This window comes from Cebus imitator, unplaced genomic scaffold (assembly GCF_001604975.1).
Source record: "Cebus imitator isolate Cc_AM_T3 unplaced genomic scaffold, Cebus_imitator-1.0 Scaffold172, whole genome shotgun sequence".
Taxonomy (NCBI): domain Eukaryota; kingdom Metazoa; phylum Chordata; class Mammalia; order Primates; family Cebidae; genus Cebus; species Cebus imitator.
The window spans coordinates 2233767-2250695 of NW_016107487.1; the positions used below are offsets into that span (position 1 = coordinate 2233767).

At 37.9% G+C, this 16929-nt stretch overlaps 2 protein-coding genes across 3 annotated transcripts in view; one reads left to right on the forward strand and one right to left on the reverse strand.

The window, feature by feature from the left end:
* Positions 1 to 16929, reverse strand: part of PLEKHH2 (pleckstrin homology, MyTH4 and FERM domain containing H2) — a 141985-nt gene that overhangs the window by 92604 nt on the left and 32452 nt on the right. For both annotated transcript variants that reach the window (XM_037744409.1, XM_017544855.2), the window contains exon 3: positions 11482 to 11544. In XM_037744409.1, coding sequence (XP_037600337.1) covers positions 11482 to 11544 — 63 coding nt within the window. The remainder of the gene's footprint in view (positions 1 to 11481; positions 11545 to 16929) is intronic.
* On the forward strand, positions 12348 to 13667 carry C1GALT1C1L (C1GALT1 specific chaperone 1 like). Its single transcript, XM_017544857.2, has one exon. It carries the CDS (start codon positions 12501 to 12503, stop codon positions 13446 to 13448), a length of 948 nt encoding a protein of 315 aa, XP_017400346.1. The 5' UTR covers positions 12348 to 12500; the 3' UTR covers positions 13449 to 13667.

Here is a 16929-nt window from a genome sequence, read left to right on the forward strand (position 1 = left end):
CAGCACTGCTTTTAGTGGTGAAACATTCCTTTTCGGTTAAGATAAATACAGTTGAGTCTTTGGACATGGTTCAGTGAGAAAAGGCAAGCTGCTTTAAGCAACATAAACATCAGATAGGCCACAGTCCCATGGAAACTGTTAAAGACAGGAAAGGATTCAGTTACTCTAAGTTATTAACACTTAGTCTTACAAAGGCCAAAAAAGATGTCATCATCAGTGCATGAGAATTCATCTGCTCTCTGTATTTCCTGTCAACTTTTAGATTCATTATGAGGTAACGTACAGAAAAAAGGTCCTTCTTAAGTGTAATAAAATATGCGCTAAATAAATTTAAAATGCTGTGACGAAAAGAAAGGTCTACAGGTTGTGCTAACTTACAGAAACTCTAAGAGAGTTGTAATTCTCTCTTTTTTCTGCTGATGGGGATAGCAGTATGTCTAAAATAACAAATCATGGTATCTTTTTGTTTAAAGATGTAGCACATAGAATTAAATAACTTTATACCTGACATCCTCAAAGAACAACTTCAAAGGAGAGAAGAAGTCCTTCTTGTTAAGCTTACCAAGACCAGTGGTTGGCCCTGATGGCAACAAACCTCTGTGGTTGGCTTCCCTTGAATGGGGAATGAGGATCCTTTTTTAAAGAATCCTCAATGGATCTGGTAAGACCCAAGGAATCAGGGTGGGGGCGGAGGTGTGGAGAGTTGAAAATCACAAATAAAAAATACTTAGTTTAGTTTAATTTTCAAAAACGAATTTTCCACATATTATGAATTAAGAATTTCAAATTAAGGCAAAACAAAACCATCCTCAATTTCTCTCTCTTTTTCCCATCATATGGGCAGTTAAAGGAGACAAAGGAAGGAAAGGGAAACATAGGGAAGAACAGATAGAGAGACATATAGAGACAGCCAGGATACAGAGGTAAAGAGAGATGCTACTAGGAAGGCCAAAGTCAGAAAAGATGAGACAAGGAGGGAAAAGGAAAGGAGAGGGCAGGGGAGGGGAGGGGAGGTACTAGAACATTAAGTATAAAGATCACCAAGATTTATATGGCAAATGTGTGACTTTTTTTCCTCAGGCAACTTCATTAATTGTTATGGAAGTGATGGCATTCATTAATATACAGAGAAAAATGTACAAAGCTAAACTACCAGGTTGAGCTTGTTTCATCTGAGTACCGCTTTTCATGGTGAAACACTCTACCTCCACAAGGATAAAAGTCAGAGAGGCAGACAAGGCAATAAATGTGTGCTGCAAGGCATGTGGCTGAACAGGAACATGCATATACGGCTCAGTACACCTCTGCAGAAAAAGACTAAGACATCTGGTACAGAGTGACAGATAATGCTGTAAGCATAAGTGTCTTTCATAGAATTTTTATGATTTTGCTGTTAATTGTTGCCTTTTAAATGTAAGTGGGGGAGAGAGATCCAAGATGGCTGATCACTAGCAGCTCGGGATTGTAGCTCCCAGTGAAAGCACAGAGAATGAGAGGATGCCACACTTTCAGACGAATTTTTGTTGCTCACGCACCAGGAGATTCCCAGCGGAGGAGCCCCATGGGTCACCAGCGTGACTCTTGTGACCCGCGAGGCAGTTTTGCTGCTGCCTTGGTGTGGCGGTTCTTGGTGCAGAGTCAGAAAAGCACCATCAATCATAGCGCCGCTGTTTTGGCTGGTGCAGTGAGTTGCTCAGATTTTAGTGCCGGGAATCAACAAGTTGGACGCCCACTCAGAAACCCAATTATAAAGACCACAGATGGATAAATCTATTAAAAAGGGAAGAAAAAAGCCTAAAATGGCTGAGAATACCCAAAATCAGAACGCCTCTCCCTCTACAGGGGACCACAGTTCCTCATCAGCAACGGAACAAGGCCTGATGGAGAATGAGTGTATTCCATTAACAGAAGTAGGCTTCAGAAGGTGGATGATAAGAAACTTCTGTGAGTTAAAAGAACTTGTTCCAACCCAATGCAAAGAAACTAAGAACTTTGAAAAAAGGTTTGACAAAATGTTAACAAGAATACACAATTTAGAGAGGAATATAAGTGAATTAATGGAGCTGAAAAACACAACACGTGAGCTTTGCGACTATGCACAAGTTTTAACAGCTGAATCGATCAAGCAGAAGAAAAGATATCAGAAGTCGAAGACCAACTTAATGAAATAAAATGAGACGACAAGATTAGAGAAAAAAGGATAAAAAGGAACGAGCAAAGTCTCCAAGAAATATGGGACTATGTGAAAAGACCTAATCTACGCTTGATAGGTCTACCTGAATGTGATGAAGAGAATCAATCCAAGCTGGAAAATACGCTTCAGGATATTATTCAGGAAAACTTTCCCAACCTAGCAAGGCAGGGCAACATTCAACTCCAGGTAATACAGAGAACACCACGAAGATATTCCTCAAGAAGAGCAATACCAAGGCACATAATTGTCAGATTCATCAGTGTTGAAATGAAGGAGAAAATACTGAGGGCAGCCAGAGAAAAAGATCAGGTTACCCATAAAGGGAAGCCTATCAGACTCATAGCAGAGCTCTCAGCAGAAACCCTACAAGCTAGAAGAGAGTGGGGGCCAATATTCAACATCCTTAAAGAAAAGAACTTTACATCCAGCCAAACTAAGCTTCATAAGCGAAGGAAAAATAAAATCTTTTGTGAACAAGCAAGCACTCAGAGATTTCATCACCACCAGGCCTGCTTTACAAGAGCTTCTGAAAGAACCACTACACATAGGAAGGAGCAACCAGTATCAGCCTTTCTAAAAAATACCAAAAAGTAAAGAACATCAATATAATCAAAAATTTACATGAACTAATAGGCAAAACAGCCAGCTAACATTAAATGGCAGTATTAAACTCACATATATTATTATTAATTCTAAATTTAAATCGACTAAATCCCTCAATCCAAAGACACAGACAGGCAAAAAAGGCCAAAACCCATCGGTATGCTGAATCCAGACCCATCTCACATGCAAAGATACACGAAGACTCAAAACAAAGGGATGGAGAAAGATTTACCAACAAAATGGAGAGCATAAATAAATAAAAAGCAGGAGTTGCTTTAAAGCAACAAAGATCAAAAGAAGCAAAGAAGGATATTACATAATGATAAAAGGATCAATGCAACAAGAAGAGCTAAAGATCCTAAATATATACGCACCCAATACAGGAATACCCGGATATATAAGACTTATAAAGAGACTTAGACTCCCACACAATAATAGTGGGAGACTTCAACATCAATATTAGACAGATCAATGAGACACAAAATTAACAACGATATCCAGGATTTGAACTCAGATCCGGAACAGGTAAACTTAATTAACATTTAAAGAACTCTCCACTTTAAATACACAAAATATACACTCTTATCAGTACCACATCACACCTATTTACAGGTTTCAATGAAATATTGGTTGGCTGCTTGTTTGTGATTTTCTTCCCTCATTTTTTTTTCATATCTCTATTATTAAGCACCAATTATAGGCATACCCATTTTTAGACTGCATTCTAGCCCGGGCAATAAAGCAACACCCCCATTCTCTCTCCCTCTTCCTCTTTCTCTTTCTTCCTCTCCTTCATTCTTTTTTTTTTTCTTTCTTTCTTCTTTTTTTTTTCAGAAAAAAAAATGTAAGTGGGAATATCACTACTTGGTATTATCAGCCAAAGAGTATTAAAAAACAGGCACAGCACAGATCCTTATTACTAATTGTACATCTACCACCACCACCGTTTATTGAGGGCTGACTGCATGCCAGGCACTTTACTTAAATCAGCTTCAATCTTCACAATACCTAAACAGCATTCCTATGTGCCAGGAAATATTCTAAGCACTTTACTCATAGTAAATTTTCAATTTCCCCAAAATCCTATGAGCTAGGTATTAGATAGTACTACATTGTACAGATAGGAAGCTGAAGTCCAAGTTGAAATGTGCTAAGAGATGAAGACAGATCTTGAACCCAAACAGTTTGGCTCAAGTCTGTGTTCTTAATCACGATGTTGTACACCTTTGCACAATACAGAGGCTATGAGCTCTAAATATAAGCTCTTTTCCGTAAGTGACAAAACTAAAACTTGAAGAAACGAAGAAACTTTTTCAGTCAACTAAGTGGTAGAGTTTAGATTTAAACCGAGCTAAAATTTTAAGTTTGTTCCCAAGGCAGAGAAACATGAATTAACCTTGATTTCTCTGTGGCTGTACAGACTTTACCTTGCCAAACTTTCATATTCCTCTCCTGTCCTCACCCTTCTCCTTCAAAAAAGAAAAAAGAGGAGGAGGTAGAGGAGGCCAAATGGGAGGAGGAGGAGGAAAAGGAGAAAAAAATCATTTTTTTTTTTTTAAGGCCAGCTTTGCAGCTCATGTCTGTAATTCCAACACTTTGGGAGGCTGAGACAGGAGGATCACTTGAGTCCAGGAGTTTGAGACCAGCCCTGGCAACATAGTGAGACCCCATCTCTACAAACAATTTAAAAACTAGCTGGGTGTGGTGGCACATGACTGTAGTCTCAGCTACTTGGGAGGGTGGGGCAGGAGGATTGTTTGAGCCTGGGAAGTCAAGGCTACAATGGGCCATGGTCACACTACTACACTTCAACAGTGAGACCCTGTCTCAAAAAAAGAAAAATTAACTGCTTATTCCAAACTCTGGACTTTAATTCTATGTGTCTAGAACACCATTATATGCTAACTGAAATAACTATACTCTAGAAATCCTGAAGAGCTGGGTTAGAATTAACCTTAAATGTGTCCTGCCCTGCCCATATTTTTCTTTCTACAATTGTCTTGGATTGGCTTTCTCTCATGTTACATCCTACATTCATCTTCTCCTATCTTGGTAAGACTCATTGGGCAATTCACAATAAGAAAAACTTGTTTATTTTTCTAGGCAGGGATCATTATTAGATGTCAAAAGAATTCTGATCGAGATAGATCCAAACTGTGAAAATGGTGTCTTTTGTATACAAAAGATACACCAATGAGAAGAATTTAGATTAGCATTCTTTTCAATATTAACTTAGCCAGTATGGCTAAAATTAAAAAAACAACAATGCCAAGTGTTGACAAGGAGAGAGAGCAACAGGAATTTTCATACACTTACAGTAGCAATGCAACTTTGTACATTCATTCACTCTGGAAAGCTGTTTGGCAGCATCTACTAAAGTAAATATTTGCCAGCCTATGACCCAGTTCCACTCCTAGCTGTATACCAAGAGAAACAGTCACACATATCCACCAAAATATAGGTATATGGACATGTGAAGCAACTTCATTCACAACAGCCCAAAGCTAAAAACAAACCTCATGTCCATCAACAGGTGAATGGATAAACACTGAGGTATATTCACAATAGCATTCTACTCAGCAATTTAAAAAAGAACCACTGGGCCGGGCACAGTGGCTCACACCTGTAATCACAGCACTCTGGGAGGCCAACACAGGCAGATCACTTGAGGTCAGGAGTTTGAGACCGGCCTGGCCAACATGATGAAACCCGGTCTGTACTAAAAATACAAAAATTAGTAAGGTGTGGTGTTGGGCACCTGTAATCCCAGCTACTCAGGAGGCCAGGGCAGGAGAATCATTTGAACCTGGGAGGTGGAGGCTGACATGAGCCAAGATCACACCACTGTACTCCAGCCTGGGCAACAGAGCAAAACTCTGTCTCAAAAAAAAAGAACCACCTACTAATATACATGCATCAACATGGATGAATTTCACAGGCATAACGCTGAGCAAAAGAAGTCAGCACACCAAAAAGTTTATACAACAAGAAAGGCCAAACCAATCTATGGTGATGGATGTGAGAATACTGGTTACCTTTGCTGTAACTGGGGTACTGACTGGGAAGGAACATGAGAGACTCTTCTGGGAGCATCAAATGCTCTGTATCTTGGTCCAGTGGTAGTTACACAAGTGTATACTTACATACTCAAGTTCAGCGTACTTTACTATTAGGTACATTATATCCTGATTTTTAAGAAGTTTTTTAAAGGTAATCAGCATAAATTAACTGGAGTACATTCATACAATGTACTATTCAGCACTAAAAAGAAATGAGATATCAAGCCATGAAACAGCATGGAGAAACCTTAATGCATATTACTAAGTGAAAAAAAAAAGTCAATCTGAAAAGGCTATATACTGTTTAATTCTAACCATATGACGTTTTGGAAAAGGCAAAACGATGAAATCTGTAAAAAGATCAGTGGTTTCCAGGGACTGAAGGGGAGGGAAGAATTGAATAGGTATAGCACAGGAGACATTGAGGGCAGTGAAACTATCCTATATAATACTATAGAAGAGGACACACATCATTATACATTTGTCAAAATCCATAGGACATAAAACATCAACAGTCAACGTTAATGTAAACTATGGGTTTTGGGTGGTAATGATGTGTCAGTGTTGGTTCATCAACCGTAATAAATGTACCCGGCTCTGGTGCTAGATACTAACGGTGAAGAAAGCTTGAACGTGTGTTGGAGGGGAGAGGATATACGAAAGCTCTGTACTTCATATACCCTCAATTTTGCTGTAAATCTAAAACTTCTCTAAAAATTAAACTCTATTTTTAAAAAGGCAATAACCTCCCTGATGAAATCACTGATTTAAGCAAGATCATCAATAGCTGCTAATATCACCCCCCCAAAAAAAAGAAGAGTGATAACTAGACATTATTGTATACCTCTTGGTGGAAGTCAACAATATCACCCAAGAAGTAGTCTTGAAAAGAGAGAAAGAAAAAAATCAAATTTTTAGATCTAACTGTATTTTACAGGAAATATAGAGGTGGAGGAGCTTGTTAAATAAAATCATAGGTACGCGATCGGCAAAATCCAGAATGTGGAAAGCTTTAGAGAACAAATTAACCCATATAAAAAAATTGAAAGAAAGGGAAAAAGACTCAAGAGCTTAAGAATCAAATGAAATGTGTCAATCTAGTTTAGAGCCCGATTTGAACAAACCAACTTAACCAAAAAATTAGTATATAAATAAAAGAGTTAAAAACGGACAAATACATGTATGTTCTTAACAGCACAAGTCACAATAGTCAAAAGATGAAAAGAACTCAAATGTCCATAAAAAGACAAATGGATAAACAAATTTTGTGTGTGTGTGTGTGTATACATATATATGTATATATGGAATATTATTCAGCCACAATGAGGAATAAAGCATGATACATGCTACAACATGGATGAACATCAAAACATTCTGCTAAATGAAAGAAACCAGACACAAAAGGTCACATAGTATATAAATCCGTTTATATTAAATATCCAAAATAGGTAAATCCATAGCAACAGAAAGCAGATTGGTGGTTGCCAGAGGCTGGTGGGAGAGGGAAATGAAACTAAATGCTTAATGAATACAGTTTTCTTTTGAGATGAGTTTCCTTTCGACATTTTGGAACTAGATAAAGGTGATGATTGTACACAACACTGAATTGTTCATTTTAAAATGTTAATTTTGGCCAGGCACAGTGGCTCCTGCCTATAATCCCAGCACCTTGGGAGGCCATGGCAGGCGAATCGCAAGGTCAGGAGTTCAAGTCTAGCCTGGCCAACATGGTGAAACCCCATCTCTACTAAAAATACAAAAACTTAGCTGGGCATAGTGGTGGGCAGTGCCTGTAATCCCAGCTACTCAGGAGGCTGAGGCAGGAGAATCACTTGAACCTGGGCGGCAGAGGTTGCAGTGAGCCAAGATGGCACCACGGTAATCCAGCCCTGGTGACAGAGTAAGACTCCATCTCAAAAAAAAAAAAAAAATTAATTTTATGTTATGTGAATTCCACTTTAACTAAAAAATAAAACAGAGAAGCAATTATTAGCTATTTTGAAAAATCTGAATACTGACTAGATCTTTGATGTATCGAAGAACTATTGGTAATTTTTTGGTGTGATGATGGTATTGTGGTTATGATTTTTAAGCATATCTAGTTTCAGATTAGTATAGTATATAATAATGGATAAAATTATACAATGTCTGGGATTTGCTTCTAAATAGTCCAGTGTGAGGGGGAGCAGGGGAAGAGGGTGGAGATACAGATGAGCTGTGAGTTTGACTAAACTGTTGAAGTGGGTGACTGGGGTTCACCATACTGTTTTCTCTACTCTTGAATGTGCTACAAGTCTTGCCTAATAATGTCGTAAGATTTCCTTTTCAAGTATAATTAAGAAAATCAAGATTAGGATACATTGGGCTTATGTGGAAATCTATTAGGCACTGACTCTCTAAAATTAAATCTTTCTTGTATCTGCTGAATCTGAAATAAAAATTAAGGGTGGTGGGGCCTGGTGGGGAGTGGGTCTAGAGTGAGCTCTCAGACCCAGAACTGCAGGGGGTATCTGGGGCATCAGGGAGCTCCCTTGCCTGGCCCTTGGCAGCCTGATGGAGTAAGAGGTTTGTTGAGTGCTTCAGATCTGGTCACTATGGTAGAAGAACAAAAATGCATATTGTGTCACATTGTATACAGCTCAAAAAAGGGACATTAGTCATGAGTGCCAAATGTGCTGGGCCACATTAGTGGGTCTTTCTACATATGCAAAGCACATTTCTGGCCAGTTGGACAAAGATAACTCTGATGCCCAGGAAAGAGATGATGGAAAAGTAGAGGAAGAGAAAGATTATTTTGACAAGGAACTTGTTCAATTAATAAAACAAAGGAAAGAACAAAGTCAACAAGAAGAACCTTCCAATAGCAACCAAGAAATAAACTCCAAAGAGGGGCAACCCCAATGGAGCCGAGAAGACCAAATTCCTCACTAAGACAGAGAGAGTTACAGTCAGCCAGGATGGCTTCATCCTGGACCTCCACAGTGGGATTGGAAGTGGGGAAAAGATGGCTTTAATAACACGTGGAGAAACTGTTTTCTGCATTCTTTGAGGAATAGTGGTGGACCAAAAGGATGTTCCGAGTGACATTAGGGTACTGCTGGAGGCTTCTCTACTTGGTTTCACAATCATAATAATTCTGGAGTTGTTTGGCATTCAAATAATGGAACAGTAGATTGGAATCATAATGGTACAGAAGGAATTCCAGTTGGCATTCTGAAGGAACAGGTGGCTTTTCCAGTTGGCATATGAACAACAGTAACAGAAATTAGAAATCCAGTGTTATGTCGTAAAAATAATTGCAACTACAGTGGCCCTGGAGACAAATTTCAACCAGGCAGAAACAGAAATTCTAATTATCAAATGAAAGATGTGACTATGCTATGGAACAAGGAATCTAATAAGCCAAGCAAATACAATCAAGAAAGACATAATTGGCAGCGGCAAGAAAATAAGAAACTTGGTATGACTGCCACAAATAGAGGTCCTTCTGAAGGATTTACAAGTGATACGTTTCCTTCAGAAGGCTTACTTGACTTCAGTTTTGAGCAGCCAGAAAGCCAAACCACTAAACAAACAGACACTGCAACTTTCAAAATTAGCAGAATGAGTGGCAGTGCAGAAGGGAAAAGCTTCGTTGCTGGACTCCTTACCTTTCTAAAATAAAAATTCAAAAGAAAAAAGATTTGGTAGACCTCAAGTTGAAGGAAGGAAACATGACAAACTTAGAGAAAGCATGAGGAATTTCATATGCACTTCTTAGAAGAAATACATTTGTATTTAAGCCTTCTTTTTTATTTTTTCTTTTATTTTTAGTTGACACAAAATAATTGTATATCTGTCATCTGAGTCTAGATTTTAAAAAAATAATAATTTTATATATTTATGAGATACAGGGTGATTTTCCATGTGTGTATATAATGTATAATCATCAAATCGAGGTAATTAGCATGTCCAGCACCTCAAATATTTATTATTTCTTTGTGTTGTGAACATCCAAAGTCCTCTTTTCTAGCTTTACGAAAATATGGAAAGCTGGCTCTTATAGTTTTTTGTAAATATACAATAAATTATAATTAACCATGTGACTCTATGCCACAGAACACCAGAACTCACTGGAACTCATTGATCAAAATGAACACGACTGAGATCTTTTCATTAAATGAATTGGATTTAGAATCATTAGATAAACCTTAAGATTGGGTGGGCCCATCCAAACCCATCATTTTACTGCTGGCAAGGCCCAGAAAGGGTTATGTGACTTATCAAAACATCTTTTAAAAATAATAAAAGTTGTCTGAGCACAATGAGCTCACGCCTGTAATCCCAACACTTTGGGACACTGAGGAGCACTGGAAGCCAGGAGTTTAACATCATCCTGGATAACATAGTGAGACCCTGTCATTACAAAATTTAAAATTTTTAATAAATAAAAGATATTTAAAAACTCAAAGTATGAAAATGCAGGGGGCCAGGCACGATAGCTCATGCCTGTAATCCCAGAACTTTGGGAGACCAAAGCAAGCAGATCACCTGAGGTCAGGAGTTCAAGACCATCCTGCCAACAAACCCCATCTCTATTAAAAATATAAAAATTAGCTGGGTGTGGTGGTACACACCTATAATCCCAGTTTTTTGGGAGGCTGAGGCAGAAGAATTGCTTGAATCTGGGAGGTGGAGGTTGCAGTGAGCCAAGATTGTGCCACTGCACTCCAGCCTGGGCCACAGAGCAAGATTCCATCTCAAAAAAAAAAAGGGGGGGGGAATCATTCCTAATACCATAATTCAGACAATTTTAAACTTCCGTTAAAATTTTGGGGTGATTCCTCTCAGCCTTTTTTTTTTTTAACTCTTAGGTTTGACTTTTCCTACTATAACTCTAAGCATTTTTACATATTAATGCATATACTTAAAAACAATTAATATGATTATTTTTTTTGAGACAGAGTCTTGCTGTGTCACCCAGGCTGGAGTGCAGTGGTGTGATCTCGGCTCACTACAACCTCCACCTCCTGGGTTCATGCGATTCTCCTGTTTCAGCCTCCCAAGTAGTTGGGACTACAGGTGCGTGCTACCATGGCCAGCTAATTTTTTTGTATTTTTAGTAGAGACGGGGTTTCACCATGTTAGCCAGAATGGTCATGATCTCCTGACCTCGTGATCTGCCTGCCTCGTCCTCCCAAAGTGCTGGGATTACAGGTGTGAGCCACCACACCTGGCCACAAACAATTATTTTAATGGCTGTCTAATATTTCATGGAGTTGATATAGTTTACTTTTTCATTCTTCTATAATATCACATTCACATTATTTCCAACTCTTTATGGCTACAAATAAAGCTGCAATGAACATATTTATATACAAAACTTAATTATAATTAGTATTACCACAAAAAGTCATATTTGATTTTTCTCAGAAGATAAAACTTTATAATGGAAATCTTTTTTTCCTTTTGAAAATTTTTTAGTGGACAGAATGGAGTTAGAACTCCATTTTCTTTATGGATCAAGCTATGAACAGTCAAAATGATAAGATATAGAGGTGGGCTGATGATTGTCTTTCCATTATGAGAAAAACAATATGTGAGTAGTAGAGGTAGAAAAAAATTTCAACTAAAATTATACTCTACCTGTTGAAAAGCTTTTTCTGCTTGACGTTCAGCATCAATAACTTGTCTCTCAAGCTGCTGCATCTGTAAAGCAAGGGAAAATATAAATACAAAAATTATTTCCCTTTTCTGAAAAAGGCTTAAAAACTCTCATAATGTCATCCTCAGTTTGAATATTTTAAAGTAGTTCACTGGAGATGAGTTAAATAGTTAGCACATTAAAGGCCTTCCGCATATTTAAAAGTTGATCAAAATGCCAAAGTTTTGATACTTTTAATACAAGAAATATATATACATACCTCAAGAGTATTCATCAATAGAATTTTCTTCAGTGAATTGTAAATTAAAAATTACTGATCAACACATATTAAGAACAAGAAAATCAATCTAAGGAAAGAAAGGCTTCAAATGTCCTGTATGACGGGTTGATCAAAAAGTCATCAGGGAAGTGGTGTGTTCTCATAAACTCCGTGGGTGCCATGTTCAAATAAAAACTCTGGGTAGTTTTACATTCACAGATTGATGATTGATGGAGACAGCATAGAAGAGATTCTTCGATTAAACAGACAGACACACAAATACTAACATGAATGTGATAAGGAGAATTTTAAAGGCCTTAAGAAGGACCCGATGCTAATCAACATAAGGGATGTGTTGTACCAGGGGCTGAAAACACAAATCGTGAGGTAAAACTCAGTTTTATTCTTTTTGGCTCAGTGCTGATGTCTGGCCCACTTTAGAGCCGTCTGTGACTCGATCTCTGCTCATTTTCAACGTTTTGTTTGTTGGGAGGCCAGGCGCGCAGAACTCACGGTATGCCTCTCACTCGCAGCAGCCCGGAACGCACTCGCGGTAGCCTGTGCGTCGGGCTCCTGTCCCGCCCCCTTCGCTACGCCGCCACCACCACCGAGAAGCGACCTCCCACAGCTAGAGTGGCCCAAGCGGGAACGCGGCCGCCAGCTCCGGCTCCGGAAGGCGCGGGACCCCAGGACCCGATCCCAGGCTGCCTTTGACCCGGGCGCACTCTCAACGCCTGGAAAATGGTTTCCGCTAGTGGGACATCATTTTTTAAGGGTATGTTGCTTGGGAGCATTTCCTGGGTTTTGATAACTATGTTTGGCCAAATTCACATTCGACACGGAGGTCAAACTCCAGACCACGAGCACCATCACCTTCGTCCACCTAACAGGAACGATTTCCTAAACACTTCAGAAATGACACCTATGGAGCTCAGTAAAGGTATCCGTGTTTTCTGTATCATCTTTGGAGAATCCGAAGATGAGACTTACTGGGTTGTACTGAAAGAGACCTGGACCAAACACTGTGACAAAACCGAGCTCTATGATACCAAAAATGATAATCTGTTCAATATAGAAAGCAATGACAAGTGGGTACAGATGAGAACCACTTACAAACACGTCTTTGAAAAGTATGGCAACAACTACAACTGGTTCTTTCTTGCACTTCCCACTACATTTGCCGTCATTGAAAATTTAAAGTACCTTTTGTTTACAAGGAATGCATCCCAGCCCTTCTATCTGGGCCACACTGTTATATCTGGAGACCTCGAATACGTGACTGTGGAAGGAGGAATTGTCTTAAGTAGAGAGTCGATGAAAAGACTTAACAGACTTCTCCATAACTCTGAGAACTGTACAGATCAAAGTGTGATTTGGAGGTTATCTGAAGATAAGCAGCTGGCAATATGCCTGAAATATGCAGGAGTTCATGCAGAAAATGCAGAGGATTATGAAGGAAGAGATGTATTTAATACAAAACCAATTGCACAGCTTATTGAAGAGGCATTGTCTAATAACCCTCAGCAAGTAGTAGCAGGCTGCTTGTCAGATATGGCTATTACTTTTAATGGACTGACCCCCCAAAAGATGGAAGTAATGATGTATGGCCTGTACCGGCTCAGGGCATTTGGACACTATTTCAATGACACACTGGTTTTCTTGCCTCCAGTTGGTTCAGAAAATGACTAAGGGCTGGGAAATAATAGACCTGTGCTGTCCAAGAGCACTTGAAATGTAGCTAGTCCACATTCAGATATAGTGTAAATGTAAAATGCACACTCATTCAGTAATACATATACTATTAGAAAACAGGATGAAGATGTAAAATATCTCATTAGTCATATTGACTCCACGTTGAAATAATGTTTTGGATATTTTGCATTAAATAAAATATACTATTAAAATTAATTTCACCTGCTTTTTTATGTTATGAATGTATCTATTAGAACATTTTAAGTTACACATGTAGCTCACGTATTTCTACTGGATAATAAAGGCATAGAACATTTGTTGTCACCATCTATGTTCACATATTTAACTGCCTGTCCTGTGAGCATGGCAGCATTTTTTCTTTTTTTTTTTTTTGAGATGGAGTCTTGCTTTGTCACCCACGCTGGAGTACAGTGGCAAAATCTCGGCTAACTGCAACATCTGCCTCCCGGGTTCAAGCGATTCTCCTGTCTCACCCTCCTGAGTAGCTGGGACTACAGGCACACCCTACCACACCCAGCTAAATTTTGTATTTTTAGTAGAGATGGGGTTTCACCATATTGGTCAGACTGGCCTTGAACTTCTGACCTCAGCTGATCCACCCGCCTTGGCCTCCCAAAGTGCTGAGATTACAGACATGAGCCACTGCGCGCAGCCCCATGGCAGCATTTTAAAAGGCAGTTTATTGCAGGGATCTAGATTCTGGAAGACGTTTCAAATATTTGGATATGTAAATAATATTCTGCAAGTGCATTCTTAGTACCTCATATCTAATTTCTGTGAAAGATTTCAAATGTTTAGTGAGAAAGTATTGTAGTTTAAAAGCATTTCGCTGAATTACTTGTTTAGACTATGGCACTATATAGAAGCAACGGGACAATCATTATGTCTTTTAGATGTCTCTAGAATATTCCCTAAACCAAAAACCAACTAGCAAACACATGCCAATACCACATTCTTCCACTACTGGCAATATGCTGACAATTGTCACTTCTACAGTGTAACTATATTCTATTTTCAGGGAAATTTGGCTTTTCTGGAGCCTTACTTAGTCTGGATTTTGAATATTGTCAGGATTGCCAGTAGAAACAGAAGAATGCACAAAACTTTGCTAGTGAAAAAATAGTTTTCATAAGAGGACTACGCAAATATCTTGTCTGATTTCTCCTTTTCAAATGTTTAGTTTCTGGTGATAACAGGAAGGACAAAAGTCAGCTTGCTTCACTGTTAAATAACTAACACAGGTCTTTCTACAGAGTAGGTATTCAATGTATTATAAATTATTGATGAAATGACAAAAGTTCTCTGTCATGCCTAAAGTACCATGCATATATGAAGGATGGTATCATTATTTTTACCACTGCCAAATAACTTCTTTTCTGCCCCTATGGCACTGACTTCCTATCTCGTACTACCTTCCCAACTGCATTGTAAGTTGTTGGAAGGCAGAATCAGGCTCAAAAGTTACTTGCTTTTTTAATGAAAAGAATACGTAATCCTTGAAATATTAATATTAGGAAAATTGGAAAGAATGCTGAACTTAAAGGCAACACCTAAATTAGAACCCCGATTCCAAGACTTACTAGGTATGTGATGATGGGTACATTACTTAACTTATCTGAGTCTCTGTTCCTTACTCATAAAATGATATAACACTTATTTCACAGCAGTTATGTGAAGATTAAACAGAAAAGCATCCAACATAGTATCTAATACTTAATAGATGTTCAATAAATATTTACATAGAAATTTTAAAAGCAGCTATCTCTTCCATATATATGTGTTATTTTTATGAATAATTTTTTTTTTTTTTTTTTTTTTTTTTTTTTTATTTTTTTTTTTTTTTTTTTTTTTTTTTTTGAGATGAAGTCTAGCTCTGTTGTCCAGGCTGGAGTGCAGTGGCATGATCTCGGCTCACTGCAACCTCCGCCTCCTGAGTTCAAGTGATTCTCCTGCCTCAGACTCTGGAGTAGCTAGTATTACAGGCACCCACTACCATACCCACTAATTTTTGTATTTTTAATAGAGATGGGGTTTCACCGTGTTGGCCAGGCTGGTCTCGAACAAATAACTTTAAGTTAGGAAACTCTATTTGCCAATAGTTTGCCACCGGACTCTCAAATTCTTGTGTATAAAATGTGGATAATATAACCTGTTCTAACTACCTTACAGGATGTTGTAGGGATAAAAATAAGAAAATATATTAAAGCAATGTGAAAAGCTGGTGGTATCTCATTAATTTTAAAATATTATGTAGCAGTTGTATTGTTATAATTTGAATGATGAAAATAAAAGTCACAAATGTCCAAAAACAGAGAATTATCTAAATATATAAATAATGGTACATTTATACAATTAGATGCCATACAGTCATTACAAATGTACATGGATGGATGAAATGATATATTTGGGACTTGTTTCAATGTAACATAGGAGGAAAGAAGTAGGTCAGGGTGCAGATGGAACAGGATTGGCCCTGAGTTGACAACCATGAAAGCTGGGTGATATGTACATGAGGGTCCATTATAACATTCTGCTTACTTCTGTATGTTTGAAAATCTCTCTAATAAAAAGTTTAAAATATGTACGAAAAGGTGTACATGGCATATTTAAAAATAAGTGTAAATTATATATAGAATATTATACATAAATGATGTATTGAGGAAAAAGGGGCTGCAAAGCAGTAATGAATGTTGCAATCAAATTTTTGTTAAAAAAAAAAACTTATGTGCGTTTGTGTTTATGGAATTACATATACCAAGGACAAGGAGTTGTCTATATCTAGGTGGCAGGATTATAGTTCGTATTACACATGCTCAGGAGCAAGAAGGAGTTTTATGGAACTGAAAAAAGTAAGTTGGCAGGGAGAAAAAAAAAAAGTGTTAGAATCTTGCGTTAGAAATAGTAGCCAGTTGTCAATCAAAGGTAACTCTGTGCCCTTAGAGGAAATAAGTAGAAAATCAGGAGGAAGATTTTCAAATAACCTGTGAATTAGAGACTATAAATGAATGTATATAGAAAAAGGATTCAAATGCTGAAGTGGCATCTAACTAGGTGACAATTGGGGATGATTACAATGGTAATTAGGAGATCATTAGTGACTTTTTTGAGTTCAGCTGCACTGTGGAGAAGCAGGGGCATAAGCTGGAATACAAGAGTCTGAATGAATTAAACTCATTAATAAGGGCAAATTAAACCTAAAGCCAACAGAAATTTAAAAGCTAATAATAAAGATTAGAGGAGAAATTAATAAAATTTAAAACATAAAAATAGAGAAAAATCAATATAACCAAAAGCTGGTTCTTTAAAAATTGATAACTCTCTAACCAGACTAATAAAGTGAAAAAGAAAAAAATATACAAATTATCAATATCTGTAATGTGAAGGGAGACATCATTACAGACCCCACAGATGCTAATGAGATAACAATATTATTAACTACTTCATGCCCATAAATTGG